The following is a 14132-nucleotide window of genomic DNA, read 5'->3' on the forward strand; positions in this document are numbered from 1 at the left end:
ATGTCACTGGTTCAGAATCATGCCAGAGAGAATTTGCTATGAATTAGGGCTATTCGCTATTAAATTTGCTATTAAAATCATAGCCTTTGCGCTTACATAATCGCACATAACCCAAATCGCAATTGCGATTCGATTAATCGAAATCGAACCGCAATTGCGATTTGGCTTATGTGCGATTATGTAAGCGCAAAGGCTGTGATTTTAATGAAATAAATAAATGCCCAGTGAAGAGCGTCTGAGATCAGTAAACGCTGCTCCGTCTGAAAGCACTGCGAGTTTGAGTTGCTTATAACGTGCGTTTGAAAAAGCAACACGCGTCAAACATCTTCACAAACTAGTCTTTAATCAGTCAAAGCGTTTCTAACTTCTTTTATTCAGCTTTCAGTGCTTCACGTTAAGGAAGAGTTTCTGCTCGAGGGCGCCCTCTGGCTTCCAGTATGAATTAAACTTTTGGGTAGAAGATAAGAAAATAATACTTCTAAATAAATGTATATGACAATCCATATGTTTTTCTTTAATGTACAGGAGTTTTAATCCCCACAGTAGATGCATAAGAGGCTCATATTTCATATTAAAGACATAGACTTTCAGAAATTGATATCACAGATAAAAAGCTATATATATATAAAATATATATATATAATTTTTTTTTTTTTTTACAATAAATCCTTGGACCTTTCTAATGATTTTTAGTCATAGGCTGTCTGCAGACTAACAGGTAACCCATAATTTTTTTTTTGTAAAATAAGTTTTCTGTAAAATATAAATATTTATATTTAAAATAAAAATTTTATTTTACTGTTATATTTATTCTTAAATGCTATTTTAAATTTTTAAAAATGAAAATGTTATTGTAATAGTAATATTTCTTATTTTTATTTAGCAATAATCATAATCATAATAATTATTATTAGCCATATTAATATATAAACACAAAATGTTATATACACACTTTTCATGTGTAAAATAATAATAATAACAATAAATCGCATTTTAAATCGCAATTTTAACCAGAATAATTGCAATTAGATATTTTCCCCAAATGGTGCAGCCCTACTATGAATATTCATAAAGGTGGAATGATGCGCTTTAAGACAATACCAAACTTATGCTGAGTGGAAGCACCAGTGGTCAAGAAGCAAGAAGTCCATTTTTCATGGACAAAGGAAAGGCACTCCTCTCAGAAAACACACTAATAAAATTGCTAATTGCTATTTGGAGCATTAGGATCGCTAGACGAGGCTTAATGAACTCATTTTTGTGATAACCTCAAATTGACATTTTTCACTTGTTTTCGCTGTAGCTAGAAATTAACCTGTGCGCATTCCGGCTCCTTTTGCCAGCACGGGTCACATTTTTTGTTTCTGGTTGAAAGTCTCTTCACATCCTGGTAGCAATCACTAAGTTAAGTGGTTTAAATGTTTTATATATCGTCTGTGGAAGGCGTAGGATCATAAAATATTCGTCCAATCATTGCATTCGATACGATGTCCTACCTGCTTGTCAACGTATGCATTTCCAGACATCACACGCCATCAGCGCGTTTCATGCTGTTGATCACCAAAAGGTGTGTTTCGACGTTATCTTGAGCGATTAATGACTCGAATTAATGCGCTTCAATGTCTACACTATCAACGCTGAAATGAATCTGCAGCAGTCAGGTGGTTCAGGTCAGTGCTCTTTAAGTTATGTTCATTATTATTGTAACGTTATGTTCTTTGAGACATGAGGTAGTTTAACATTAACGTCTCTCGTGATGCTTTTGTTTGCTCCCTGCTGTGTGTGTTCATGTGTTTTGAAAGAGGCGTGGCTCTGATGGGAGGGTGAGATCTTATGCTTTCAAAGCTCTCGGAAAATTGCCTACCCTAATAGTGATGCACCGATCATGATTTTACATGGCCGATTCCGATACCGATTTTTTTCAAGAAAACTGGCCGATTCCGATTTTTTTTTTACACAATAAAAGAATTAAAGTTTACATGAACAAGATGTTTATTTGGTATTTAACAGGCTAAATTGACTTTTGGCTAATGAAAACAAGTCAGCAATCTGAAATTAACAGGAAATTGAATTGGAAATGAAAAGGCTGAAAGGTGAAATTAAAGGCAACAACTGCATATTCTGCAATCCAAACAAAGATGTTACTTAAATCAGCATTTGTTTTTAAATTCAGTGTAAAGAAAAAAAGTATTTACCAGTGAAATTGAATAAAACCAAAGTATATAATTGTTCCAAAATGTTAAATCAAATAATGTTTAGTGCAACGAAAAAAAACTAAGATGCTACAGCAGGTGCTTTTTAAATCAAATTAAGTCAATGTAAATTTTAAGGTAAAATAAAAGGTAACACTTTAGAATAATGGTCATTAGTTAACATTAGTTAATGTATTAACTAACATGAACTAAACATGAGCAGTACATTTGTTACTATATTTGTTCATCTTTGTTAACGTTAGTTAATATAAACAACACAGTGCATTAACTAACGTTAACAAGATTTTAATAATGCATTAGTAAATGTTGAAATTAACATTAACAAAGATTAATAAACGCTTTATAAGTGCAGTTCATTATTAGTTAATGTTAACTAATGTAGTTAACTAATGTTAACTAATGACCATTATTCTGAAGTGTTACCAAATAAAAATGATCATCTTAGGCTACAGAACTGATAGTATTTCATTTCAAAAGTGCATGCATGTTCTTCTTTAGGCTACAAAAAGAAGTATTTCGACTTTGTCACAAGTTAGTCTGTTTCGCTCTCATCCGATTCAACACGTGAAAAGCTGAGCTGAACAAACGCTCACTATCTGCGCTTGTGCAGGCGCGGAGAAGTAAGCTCGCGCAGGAAAGGTGAGCTCGCGCAGGAAAGCGGCTCTTCATTCCCTTCAGCGGATCTCGTCTCTTCCCTCAGTTCTCAAGTTTCCGTTTGTAACACAAGTGATATGTTCGCGAATGATTGCAATATAGGCGTATGTGCACGCGGGCGCACTTCCAGATAAATCGGCAGAAAAATACAAAGAAAACCGGTTCCGGTTCTTGGCCGGTCATCCCTATACCCTAACTTTAAACACAACTGATGGGTTCTTGTCAACCACTTGTTATCACAATCATACTATTACTACTATCACATGCTACTATTGTGCAAATGCTAATCATTACACTTTGCCACATAAATTATCCAGCACTGTTTGTGCTATCGAGACTTTGGCCAATGGTCACTGTCCATTGCTTGTCGCCGGAAATCGGCATCTCTCCATTGAAATGAATGGGAACGCTTTGTCGTTTCGCTGGTAGTGTGAACGGGGCTCTAGGGTTGTTGTGTTTGGTGGGTTTAATCTTAGGTTAGGTTTTCACTCATCCTATCAGTATCACACTAAACCAGCGTGTTTAAACTCTCTCCCAGCGTCCTGACTTTGCAGCACAGCTCTCCTGTCAGAGCCGGTTTGGATGATGAGGAGGTTTGGACTGACCCCTGCGCTCACGAGAATCAGGATTCAGCTGTTTCTGCCCTGCATGTATGAGCTCTTGTATTGCATTAAAAAGTACAAAATGTATTCTCACAAAATTAAATATTTACGAGCTCAAACCTCCCACAAATCTTTCTAATAAGCATATCCAAAGCATTTAAGATCTCAATCTTTGCGAAAAAAACCCTAAACATAATAATAGATTTTTAACATTTAAGAAAATGACAGCATTTGTTGCAACTCCCCACAAAAATGCCACGATGTCTACAGTGTGATTTATAAGGTTAATTAAAATTTACAATAAAACTAAAAATTAGGGCTGCACGATATGAGGAAAAGCTGCGATGTGCGATAACATTGTTTAATATTGCGATGACGATATGACTTGCGATAAATATTCAAATGTGAATATAGCTATAGCCTACTGTTCCCATGTCTTAGTGCTTTAATAGGTCGTGTTCAGTGTTGGCAGTAACGGAATACATGTATTCAAACAGCATTTCATATTAAAGAAAAAAGAGAATGGAGAACGAAATATAACACGGCAGTGCAACTGTGAAGTGGCGCGGTGGCGGATACACACGCACGCCTAGGCCAATATATATTTTTAGCCTATATTATATTCGTTAAATATATTATTCGTTTATATAATTTATTTTCAAATTGTAGGCTATTTAATTGCGATTGAGGTGTATATATAGGCTATCTCAATTAAATAGCCTACATTTTGAAAATAAAAAATATAAGGCTCAAACATGCGTGTTTATTTTAGTAGGCATACTTCCGTCAGTGAAACAACATAGCCTACTACAGCCTGTAAAACATTTAAATAAATATCTGTAAATAATCGAAATATAAATAATATAAGTTAAATATTAGTTAAAGAAAAAAATCGTTTATATTTCCCCACTGACGTGCGTCATATGCCTTTGCGCTGAAAGGGATGACACGAGCTGGAAAGAAGCATCGTTTTTTAATATCTTCATGTTTTCTTCTGATGTTCCAAAACTGATCGGCTACTTGTAGTAAAATGTGAAGAACGAAATTATCTTCCACAGGGTCAAGAACGTAGGCTTTGTTTGATTATGCGCTGTGAGAGAAAGCGAAACTAAAAATCTCCGGCGTGTATGAAATGCGCTATACACAAAATCTCACAAAACCAAGTCTAAAAGCTGCACAAACTGTGTTAAATAAAGTAAAGTTTGAAGTAAAATGTATCTGTCCAACCTTTTCTACTTTACCACAGTAAATGATGCGAATATAGCCTACTCCTAAATAAATCAAACAAGGAAGAAATGTTTAATCCCCTGTCAGAGACGTAAATGAGGATTTGGGAAAATAAATAAGAGATTCCATGTCCAGTAGAATAAAATGGAGTAAGCCTATTGTTAAATTCGGGGAAAATCGTGTGACCAGATAGTAAAACGCAAGCAAAGTTAAATTTGGCTCACCACATAAAGCCTCGATCGGCATGAATCCATATGTTTCCATGGCTGTGATGTAACATTTAACTGCGAACCTATTATTTATTTTGTAAATAAAACTTGGTGCTTCACTCCTGTCATAATATTCACGTAAAACAGCTTCACATACAAAAAAAAAAAAAAGTATTTTGGCCGACCACTGCCGGTGCTCCTGCTTATTTAACGTGCAACGGCACGAAAAACGCTGGCGATAAGCGCGCGCGATATTCGTCCCGGTGTGTACAGGCCTTTAGGCTAGTAAATCAGCGCATAATGTTCTTCTATGCGCTGATTTACTAGCCCAAGAGCCGTTGGCCCCGTTTGACGTTAGCTAAATATTTTATAATATATGTTTAGTAAGCAGGATTTGATGGCCGCATTCCTACACTTATAAAATGCAATTCAATGTGGAAGTAATCCAAGTATTCATAATACGTTACTCAGATTGGCGCATGTAATAAACTGTATTCCCTTATTCATCGTGTCAGGCTGTCTGTTGCGATGTGTTCATCGCGCGAGTTCATATCGCGATGACGATGAAAATTCGATGTATCGTTCAGCCCTACTAAAAATGTGCATTAAATGATGGCAAATGTGGACATGCTGTGAACATTATTTCAAACGATGTGCTGCTAATATTTTCCCCTGGGTCCCGTCTGAAGCTGACAGTGCCTTATCACTTTAAAGAAGGCTGACAGCACCGGGTTCTCCTGGTGACGGCACATTAATACTCCCGCAGCCTCTAATCAGGCCACCGTGTCAAAAGATTATTTTAAGACCTGGCGAAACAGCTCCGCTCCGCACGAAAGACACAAAAACGGCCCAGCCAGCGACAGAAAATGAGTTCATTGCTATAATTAGTCTCGCAGCCACCACCCCCTCTCCCCAATTTCATTTCTTTGGCCTTGGAGGTTGACCAAAGATAATGACTGCTGAGTTTTTCTCGTTAAAGACCTCTATGTGTGTGTGTGTCAGACCTCCCATTATCAGCTTCCTTCACACACACACACAAACGCGCACGCACACACACACACACACACACACACACACACACACACACACACACACACACACACACACACACACACACACACACACACACACACACACAGAAGGCCCAATCACAAAGCAAACCCTGTGCAGGTCGGAGGTCACAGGGATGATATATTTTTGCTGACCACCACCGAGTTGTGTGGCAATCAGGGGCCCCTGTAGAGAAAGACACGATGGAGAACATTTGTCATTGTCTGTGTTTTAGATGGACTTCATAGGTTCTCAGAGACCACCATGATGTCTAGTTTATGTGTGTGGCAGATGTTTACGCTTTCCAGAACCTTTCCTCCCTCTGTTTCTCAGTGGTGGAGCGAGTCTCCAACCCCCATCTGCTCTGCTGAAGATAGAAACTCCTGAAGACGCAACTTGTTCGTAGTTGTTGACCAATATATCAGCAATGCTATCGTCATTTTCGTCAAGTGCCATCAGTACCACTCAGTTATTGGCCAGTATTAGAGATTTTTTTTTAAATATAAATGTCTATAAATTGCTCATTATTGCATATATATTTATCTGCCAATATTACATTTTAATTGTGTAATCTTATCAAACCTCAATATGAATATCCATTTTCCTTTAAGCTATTTAGAAATTTAGTAATTCCATCCATCCATCCATCCATCCATCCATCCATCCATCCATCCATCCATCCATCCATCCATCCATCCATCCATCCATCCATCCATCCATCCATCCATCCATCCATCCATCCATCCATCCATCCATCCATCCATCCATCCATCCATCCATCCATCCATCCATCCATCCATCCATCCATCCATCCATCCATCCATCCATCCATCCATCCATCCATCCATCCATCCCTTAAATATAAATGTCTCTAAATTGGCCATTATATTTCTAATATCATTGTATTCCTAGTTTTAAATCGTACTCTAGTTTCTGCACTACTCCAACTAGATTGAACTAGAAACTTGCCTTTGCAATATTGCATTTTTAGATCTTGATTGATGAATGGCTTGTGATTTTCTTCATTTGTATGTTTCTTTTGACATAAGCATCTGCTAAATGACTAAAACTGCTATGGGAGAAAGTGTGTTAACATTGAGGCCTTCACAAAAAGCCATTGTAAATGATTGCCAGGGTTTTGCATGTGGTTTGCTGTGATGAACTGGTACTTTAAGGTATCATTAGGATTTGGTTGTTTAGATTTGTAAGGGAAGGATCTTTCTGCTGGAATTCGGCAGCTTGTCATTGAAGGAGACACTTTTAGTCACAGTTCAATAGTCCTTGAGTGTTATGTGGACGGGTTTTTTTTCCCTCAGTGACCCTGCTGTGTGTCTGTGTGTGTATCTTAATGATTGTGTCGATGTGAAAAGGGATTACGTAATCGGAGCCCCTCTGTTTTGTCCTTGCTCATCCTTTCAGAAAAGCCTGTCTCATTTAATGAAGTTATTTCAGGAACCACTTTTGCTGCTTCTGCGTTTCAACGTGAAAACAGTTAGTTAGGTTATAGCTCTGGGATCCGAAATCCTGCTCGCTTGAATTGTTGTGATTCATGACTATAGTAATGTTTCAAAGCACTATGTGATACCAGGATTTTTCTAAAGACAAACCCAGACAAAGGATTTGCAAAATGGTTTTCTGTAGGTCGGTGATGGACTTTTTTTTTCAAACAATATTTTTTGCCTTCTGCCTCAATCATGTTATTTATTTGAATGATCTTCGTTTCTGGCCTTTTTTAGGCAAATATTGTGATTTATGCAATAATTCAGTCGATTAATCTTGAAATTTGGGCATCCATCTCCCTTCCAAATTCAATCCTAGTTGCATTTTTTGTACACCAACTGAGAATTTGGGGCGAACCTGCACTTGCAGGTAATCTCAATTTTATTGTTGCTAATCAAAATGCCTTTCAAACCTTTGCAACAATGCTAATATAATCATAATACTTTTACAACATGCTTCACGTATATATTGTTCAATGTATATTTGTAACCTCAATGTTTAGTGTATACATTTCAGCTATCTTGATGTGGCACAAATTCACCCTCCAGATGTTGTTTGTCCTGCAAAAATAAATGTTTCTCAGAAACTGAACCGCGGGATAGGGTGAACACGGTAAAGATGGGATGTATTGTCCCTTGTTCCTGTTTCTTTTAGCACTAGTAAAAATAGAATGAAGACGAGTGGTTCTGTTCAGGAAAAAAAGGGTCATACCGTTTACATTGTAGGTCAAGCTATATAATGGATTTAGCAGATTTTTTTTTGTGCTGATAGCAATGTCAGGTCATGTTACATGATTCTATATAGCACATTAAATCAGGATGCATGAATGTGGCATTCGCACACTATTCATGAACATGAAAAACCCATTAAGGTCATCAGTGGCACCTTCCCAACCCACAAATGGTAGCCAAGCAGAAGGGAAGTTCAAATGCTGGAGTCCCTACTGGGAACCTTTAAGCCATATATATATACACTATTCTGTATACTGTATATATAGTTGAGCATGTAATGTATGCATTGCATTTGAGGGCTCCATTGCTCTGTGTGAGCGAATAAATGTGGCATTTTTCTGAGTCCTCCTTGCCTAATGCATAATCCAGTTTGAAAACCACTGAATGTTCTCTTGATTTGAACCCTACTTGGCCAATAAAAGTAAGCAAAAGAAATAGGCATTTATATTTTTTAAATGATCTCTTTGTGAGAAGACCTTCTTGGAGGAGTCATCAGGCCTGTTTTGCGGTACACACCCTGCCACTTATCTAACAGTCTTACATTGTTCTGTGGTCATAAGGAGGTTTTGAGAAAGACATCCCACTGTCTGAATAAATATATTCTGCAGTTCTCTGCGAGATGCCTTAATGTGCTTTTGTTTTTCTCCTTGCTCCCAACAGATCGCTCTCCTCCAGCTGTCGTCCTAAATTAGCTGAGCTCTGTGAAAGGATAGCTGTTTCAACTGACCCCTTCTGCTCCTTGAAGCTCCAGCCGTCCGTGACACCCAAATGCTGCCTGTCTTTCATCAAACTGGTCACTCCTGAAGAAAAATGGACTTTGAGTGAAAGGAGCCCCTTCATGTGGGCTGACTCCCTTTAGGACAACTCTTAAGCTGTAGTTGAGATAGCTGGCCTGGGACCTGAAATGGGTGACCTATGACAATGTAACCGATAAGGGGACTTGAGTTCTCGCTTTCCCAAGCAGCTGCAAGCAGGATATGAGCTTGAGCCGTGGGTATCGACGATAAAACAAACCTTCCATCGCTTGAGGGCTTCTCTAACGTCATGCAGTCATCTGAGGAATTGTTTACCAGGAAGCTGAAAGCATTGAATGGGAGTATGGGACACCCAGCGGCCAACACACAGGGCAAGCTGGAAGGGGGTGGTAAAACGAACGGGACGCCCGCCATGCCTAAAATGGGGGTGCGAGCCAGGGTGACGGACTGGCCCCCGAAAAAAGAGGGTTGGGAAAGCCGTGGCGGGCCCAACTACGAGAGCGTCATCGCGGCCTTCCAGAACGGACAGCCAGACCAAAGTGTGGAGATCACGGATTTGTGCGAAGCGACATTGGAGCCTGATTATTCGGATACAAAATATTCCCTGAGTGACCTTCTGAGTCGATCCCCTTTGAAGGGGCTTCATCCCATTCGCCAGCGGAGTAATAGTGACGTGACCATCAGCGACATTGATGCGGAGGACATAATGGACCAGAACGCCGTCAACCCGAACACTGGTGCCTCGTTGCATCGGGAGTACGGCAGCACTTCCTCGATTGACCGCCAGGGTCTCGGGAATGATGGGTTCTTTACCATGTTGCGAGGATACCGGATTGACAGTTTGGACCATCGCAGTGCCCCGCCTGCCGGTTTCCCAGAACTCCTTCGCTACGACACAGCCCTCTCCCCAAGCTTGCAGACCGCAGCTCAGATAGCCCGCGGTGAGATCGTCCGCATCTCGGGCTACGACTACGTGGACAGCTCCCTCCTCTACAGCCGGGAAAGGGAGAAGTCTTTCATGCGTCGTCTCAAGTCGGAGTCATCCGAGACGTCGCTGTTCAGGAAGTTGAGGACTATTAAGAGCGACAACGACGGCCTGCGGCTCTCCACCGAGCAGGACGACCGCCGTCCGCTCAGCTTCCAGAAATGCTTCGCTCACTATGACGTCCAGAGCATCCTCTTCAACATCAGCGAGGCGGTGGCCAACCGCATCAGCCTCAGCCAGAGGAAGAACACCACCACTGGAGCTTCTGCTGCCTCGCAGTACCAAGTCCCAGGAGGTGGACAAGTGAGTGGGAATACTACTGGACCTGCATCCATGTTCGAATCGCCGCTGGGAAGTCGGGAAGACCTCAATCCCAAGGAGAACCTGGATGCCGATGAGGGGGATGGAAAGAGCAATGGAATGGTGCTCAATTGCCCGCATTTTCGCAATGAGATTGGTGGAGAGGGGGAGAGGAGGATCTCTCTCTCCAGGGCCACCAACACCACCTACAGTGCCGGAGGAGAAAACTGCTCTTTCGAGTCATCCTTAAGCTCCCACTGTACCAATGCTGGCGTGTCTGTGCTGGAGGTGCCACGGGAAAGCCAGGCAATCCACCGTGAAAAGGTCAAGCGGTACATCATCGAGCACATCGACCTGGGAGCGTATTATTACCACAAATATTTCTATGGGAGAGGTAAGCTTGTTATTTTGCATGAAAAATGGGGTTGATTCTTGTTTGTTAAATCTATATTGACCTTTCATTCAAGGTTCTAGTAAGAATGATTCATCAGTTCATGTTATTCCATAGAGAATTTTTTTTAAATTATTTGTAAACATCTTCCTCTTTAGCTGATGTCACAGCTGAGGTTGTGTTGCTGTTTTTTTCTTTAATTAATTGCACTAAATAAAATACACAACCCAAGTAAAACCTCAAAACTTAAGTGCAAAAAATGAGTAAGCTAAACTGCAAAAAAGTGTTTTTGTAAATAGCTTAAAGCGGGGTCTTAAAAAGTCTAAAATTTCAAAATCAAAGTTTTAGGCCTTAAAAAGTCTTAAATTCGCTGAAGTATTGAGTTCTAGATCTTAAATTATTTTAAACAGGTCTTAATTTTCCTACGTCCATGTAAAGCTAGCTCTATTTCTCATTGAAATTCTCCCGCAGCGCTTTAGTGTGTGTTTTATCTGGGATGTTGTAGTTCTTTCTTTCGCTAGTCCAACTATAGTTTGCTGTATTACAACTACAAATGAGACCAACATGCGTCTTATATTGCAGCCAATCAGCTTTCGTGTTATTGGCGCGAGTCTCTTTCGGATTGAACCACAGACACATCAAACAGATTGTATTCTTCAATTAACAGTTCTCCAGTTCTTCCAGTTCCGCGATCATGAAAGCGAAGACGAATCTTTCTCACCTGCCATCTTGCATAATGACCAAATAAAAGTATGATATCCCCGATAGCACTAAAAAAGAGTTAATAAACCACAAACTCACTTCATTACTGAACGATGTCATTCTGACTGTGGATTCTGGGCACGCGTTTGCGAATGTGTTCTATTTCTAGGTTTATTGCCCCTGAACAATGAAATACACACCCTTTATTTGATTACTTTGATAACTTTTTAGTTATATTAAGCAATTGCTTAGTGATGTGGTAGCGATCATGTCATTAAAGCTAGATAGCACACCACTGGACCTTTTATTGTCATGTGTGACTATTGTGCATCTAACATAATATGGTAATTGTGAATCCTAATTATGAAAAAAACATGCATATATATATATATATAATATATAATATATATATATATATATATATATATATATATATATATATATATATATATATATATGAATGTTTTTTGTGAATTTTTTCAATCCTAGTGGGATTGAGCTATGAGGAAGTGCAAGTTTACTAATACTAATAAATTAATTATTTTGCTTTGCAAGTAATGTTTTTTAGAATTGTGATTCTGTATTTCCTTTGTACGTTTTTTTATTGCGTTATATAGGTCTTAAATTTAATTCATAATGGTCTTAAAAAGTCTTAAATTTGACTTGGTGAAACCTGCAGGACCCCTGGAATAAGATAGTATCAAGATTGTATCTTGAATTGAGGTGTATTTGCTTGTATGGTGAAAAAATCAGCCAGTGCAGTGAGATAAAATACACTCATATTATAGACACATCTATGAAAACTAGTCTTAAAGGGGTCCTATTGTGCTTTTTCACTTTTTAACTTTAGTTAGTGTGTAATGTGGCTGTTTGAGCATAACAAATATCTGCAAGGTTACAAAGCTCAAAGTTCAATGCAAAGGGAGAAATTTAATTTAACATAATTCATTTTCCAAGAACTACAACAAACGACTTTGTGAAGTCACAGTGTTACTTATTTAAATAAATAATAATTAAATAATCTTGAGCTGCGTTAGAGAAGACAGTTTTGTAGGGCTGGGCGATACAGCTAAAAATGTATCACGATATAATGTTTCATATATCGTTCAGTTCAGTATTGATAATCATTGACATTTTTTACAACCTTTTTTTTTTTTTAAAGACTAGTAGAAAATTTTGAATTTAAACCACAGTTTTTTTATTTTATTTATCCACATTATTAAGGCAAACAACAAAATATATTAGTTTTAGCAGACAAAAACAAATGTAAACAAAAATATCTTCTTAATGTCTTTATATTAAGATAAAAAAAGTAAGTGTTAAAGAAACAATTGAACTCAAATGAAATGTTACAAAATAATACCTCTCCATCGTGGACTGCTTGTGGGTTGTTTGTTGAGGTGAGGTAGATGGACGACATGCTGCATATTCCAAAGGGTGGAAACGGTTAAGGTGATGAAATAAGTTGCTTGTGTTGCTTGTGCTATGTTTCCGTGCTTGGTTTTTTTTCAACCATGTTCTGATGTTGGTCGGAAGAAAAGATACAAAAAAATGCCACACTGGCGAGCTGACATGTCCTTTTTATTGACATTATTCCTCTTGCATGTGTTCTGATGTCAAATGGCGATGACGCAACTGAACAAGAGATCAACGCAACCTGTTTAGATCTTATTGGTTGTCAATGGTATCACGCTGATTCATCAAAACATCTGGTAGGCTGTTTAAGATCTACGGACGACACGCGTGCATTTTAATGAAAATATCGAGCGCTATATCCAATTTTTTTTACCTCGTTAACGACAATGGTGTACAACCTTCGATAAACACCAATATGGTTTTATCGGCCAGCCCTATGGTGTTGTTGCTCTGTCAAAGAGACGCTGTTTTTACACAACGTTTGACCTTCCTAAGGCTGGTTAAAATGTATTTTAAACACTGTTCCTGAACATTATCTGTGCGCTGCAGCTTCCAGAAACTAAGAGAGTAATGCAGGCTACGCACAAAAACTTCTCCTGAAATGGAGCAGTTCCCACTTTGTCGGGAAAATCTGTTGTTTGTGGATCACAACTTTGAGTATGTCTTTATTATTTGTAGTTGTGTTTTCTATTAACAGTTCCAATTATAAGTTTTATGTTGTTGCTATGATGTAAACAAAGGGCAAAGCTTTGCCTCCGCTCGACTGCTAGCCCACATTAGGGTTGATTTAGTGTTTTCTGTAGCTTTTGTAAGGTTTCTGTAGCTCTGTTCATCGGCCCTTAGGAAAATTAAACATGCTTTTGTGCTCAATTACTGTTTGTATTACCATAGTAGGGGTGTAACGATACACTCGTATCACGGTTCGATATAAATCGCGATACTGAACTCACGATACGATATGTATCCCGATATTTTAAGCCAAAATAAAGATGTTTTTTTTTTTTTTACTTTTTTATTATTATTAAAATAATGTTATTATTCTTGGTGTATTATTATCAGAATCCACAAATATTCTCCCATTGCATTATTATACATTATATTCAACATTATATATAGTTGTTTAATGTAATTAATGTCACTGAAACTCTGTAAACGTAAATTTTTTCCCCATTTCTCACGTTTTAAATGCAGGCAGCATTCTCTCAATCATTTGAACGTCCGTGTTTACTACAGTATGCGCATCGTGTTAAACATATTCATCATATAAAAGCCATTGTGTCTCTTCAGAAGACTTGTATTTGGATTAGACCACTTGATTCGTTTTTTCATTTATTGGATCTTTTAAGTTTGAGAGGAATAGACATTAAATGGAGGAACAGAAATCCCTCAGGTTTCAT

General features: G+C 38.4%; 1 protein-coding gene across 7 annotated transcripts in view; it reads left to right on the top strand.

Moving 5' to 3' along the window:
• The window catches only part of LOC307142490 (signal-induced proliferation-associated 1-like protein 2), a 217392-nt gene that overhangs the window by 74192 nt on the left and 129068 nt on the right, over positions 1-14132 (top strand). For all 7 annotated transcript variants that reach the window (XR_013818481.1, XR_013818482.1, XR_013818483.1 and 4 more), the window contains exon 2: positions 8847-10620. Coding sequence is in view for 4 of the 7 variants with exons in the window: in XM_079843409.1 (XP_079699535.1) it covers positions 9231-10620 (1390 nt within the window). In the remaining 3 variants the exon portion in view is untranslated. The remainder of the gene's footprint in view (positions 1-8846; positions 10621-14132) is intronic.

Source organism: Gobio gobio (assembly GCF_949357685.1).
Source record: "Gobio gobio genome assembly, chromosome: 18".
Taxonomy (NCBI): domain Eukaryota; kingdom Metazoa; phylum Chordata; class Actinopteri; order Cypriniformes; family Gobionidae; genus Gobio; species Gobio gobio.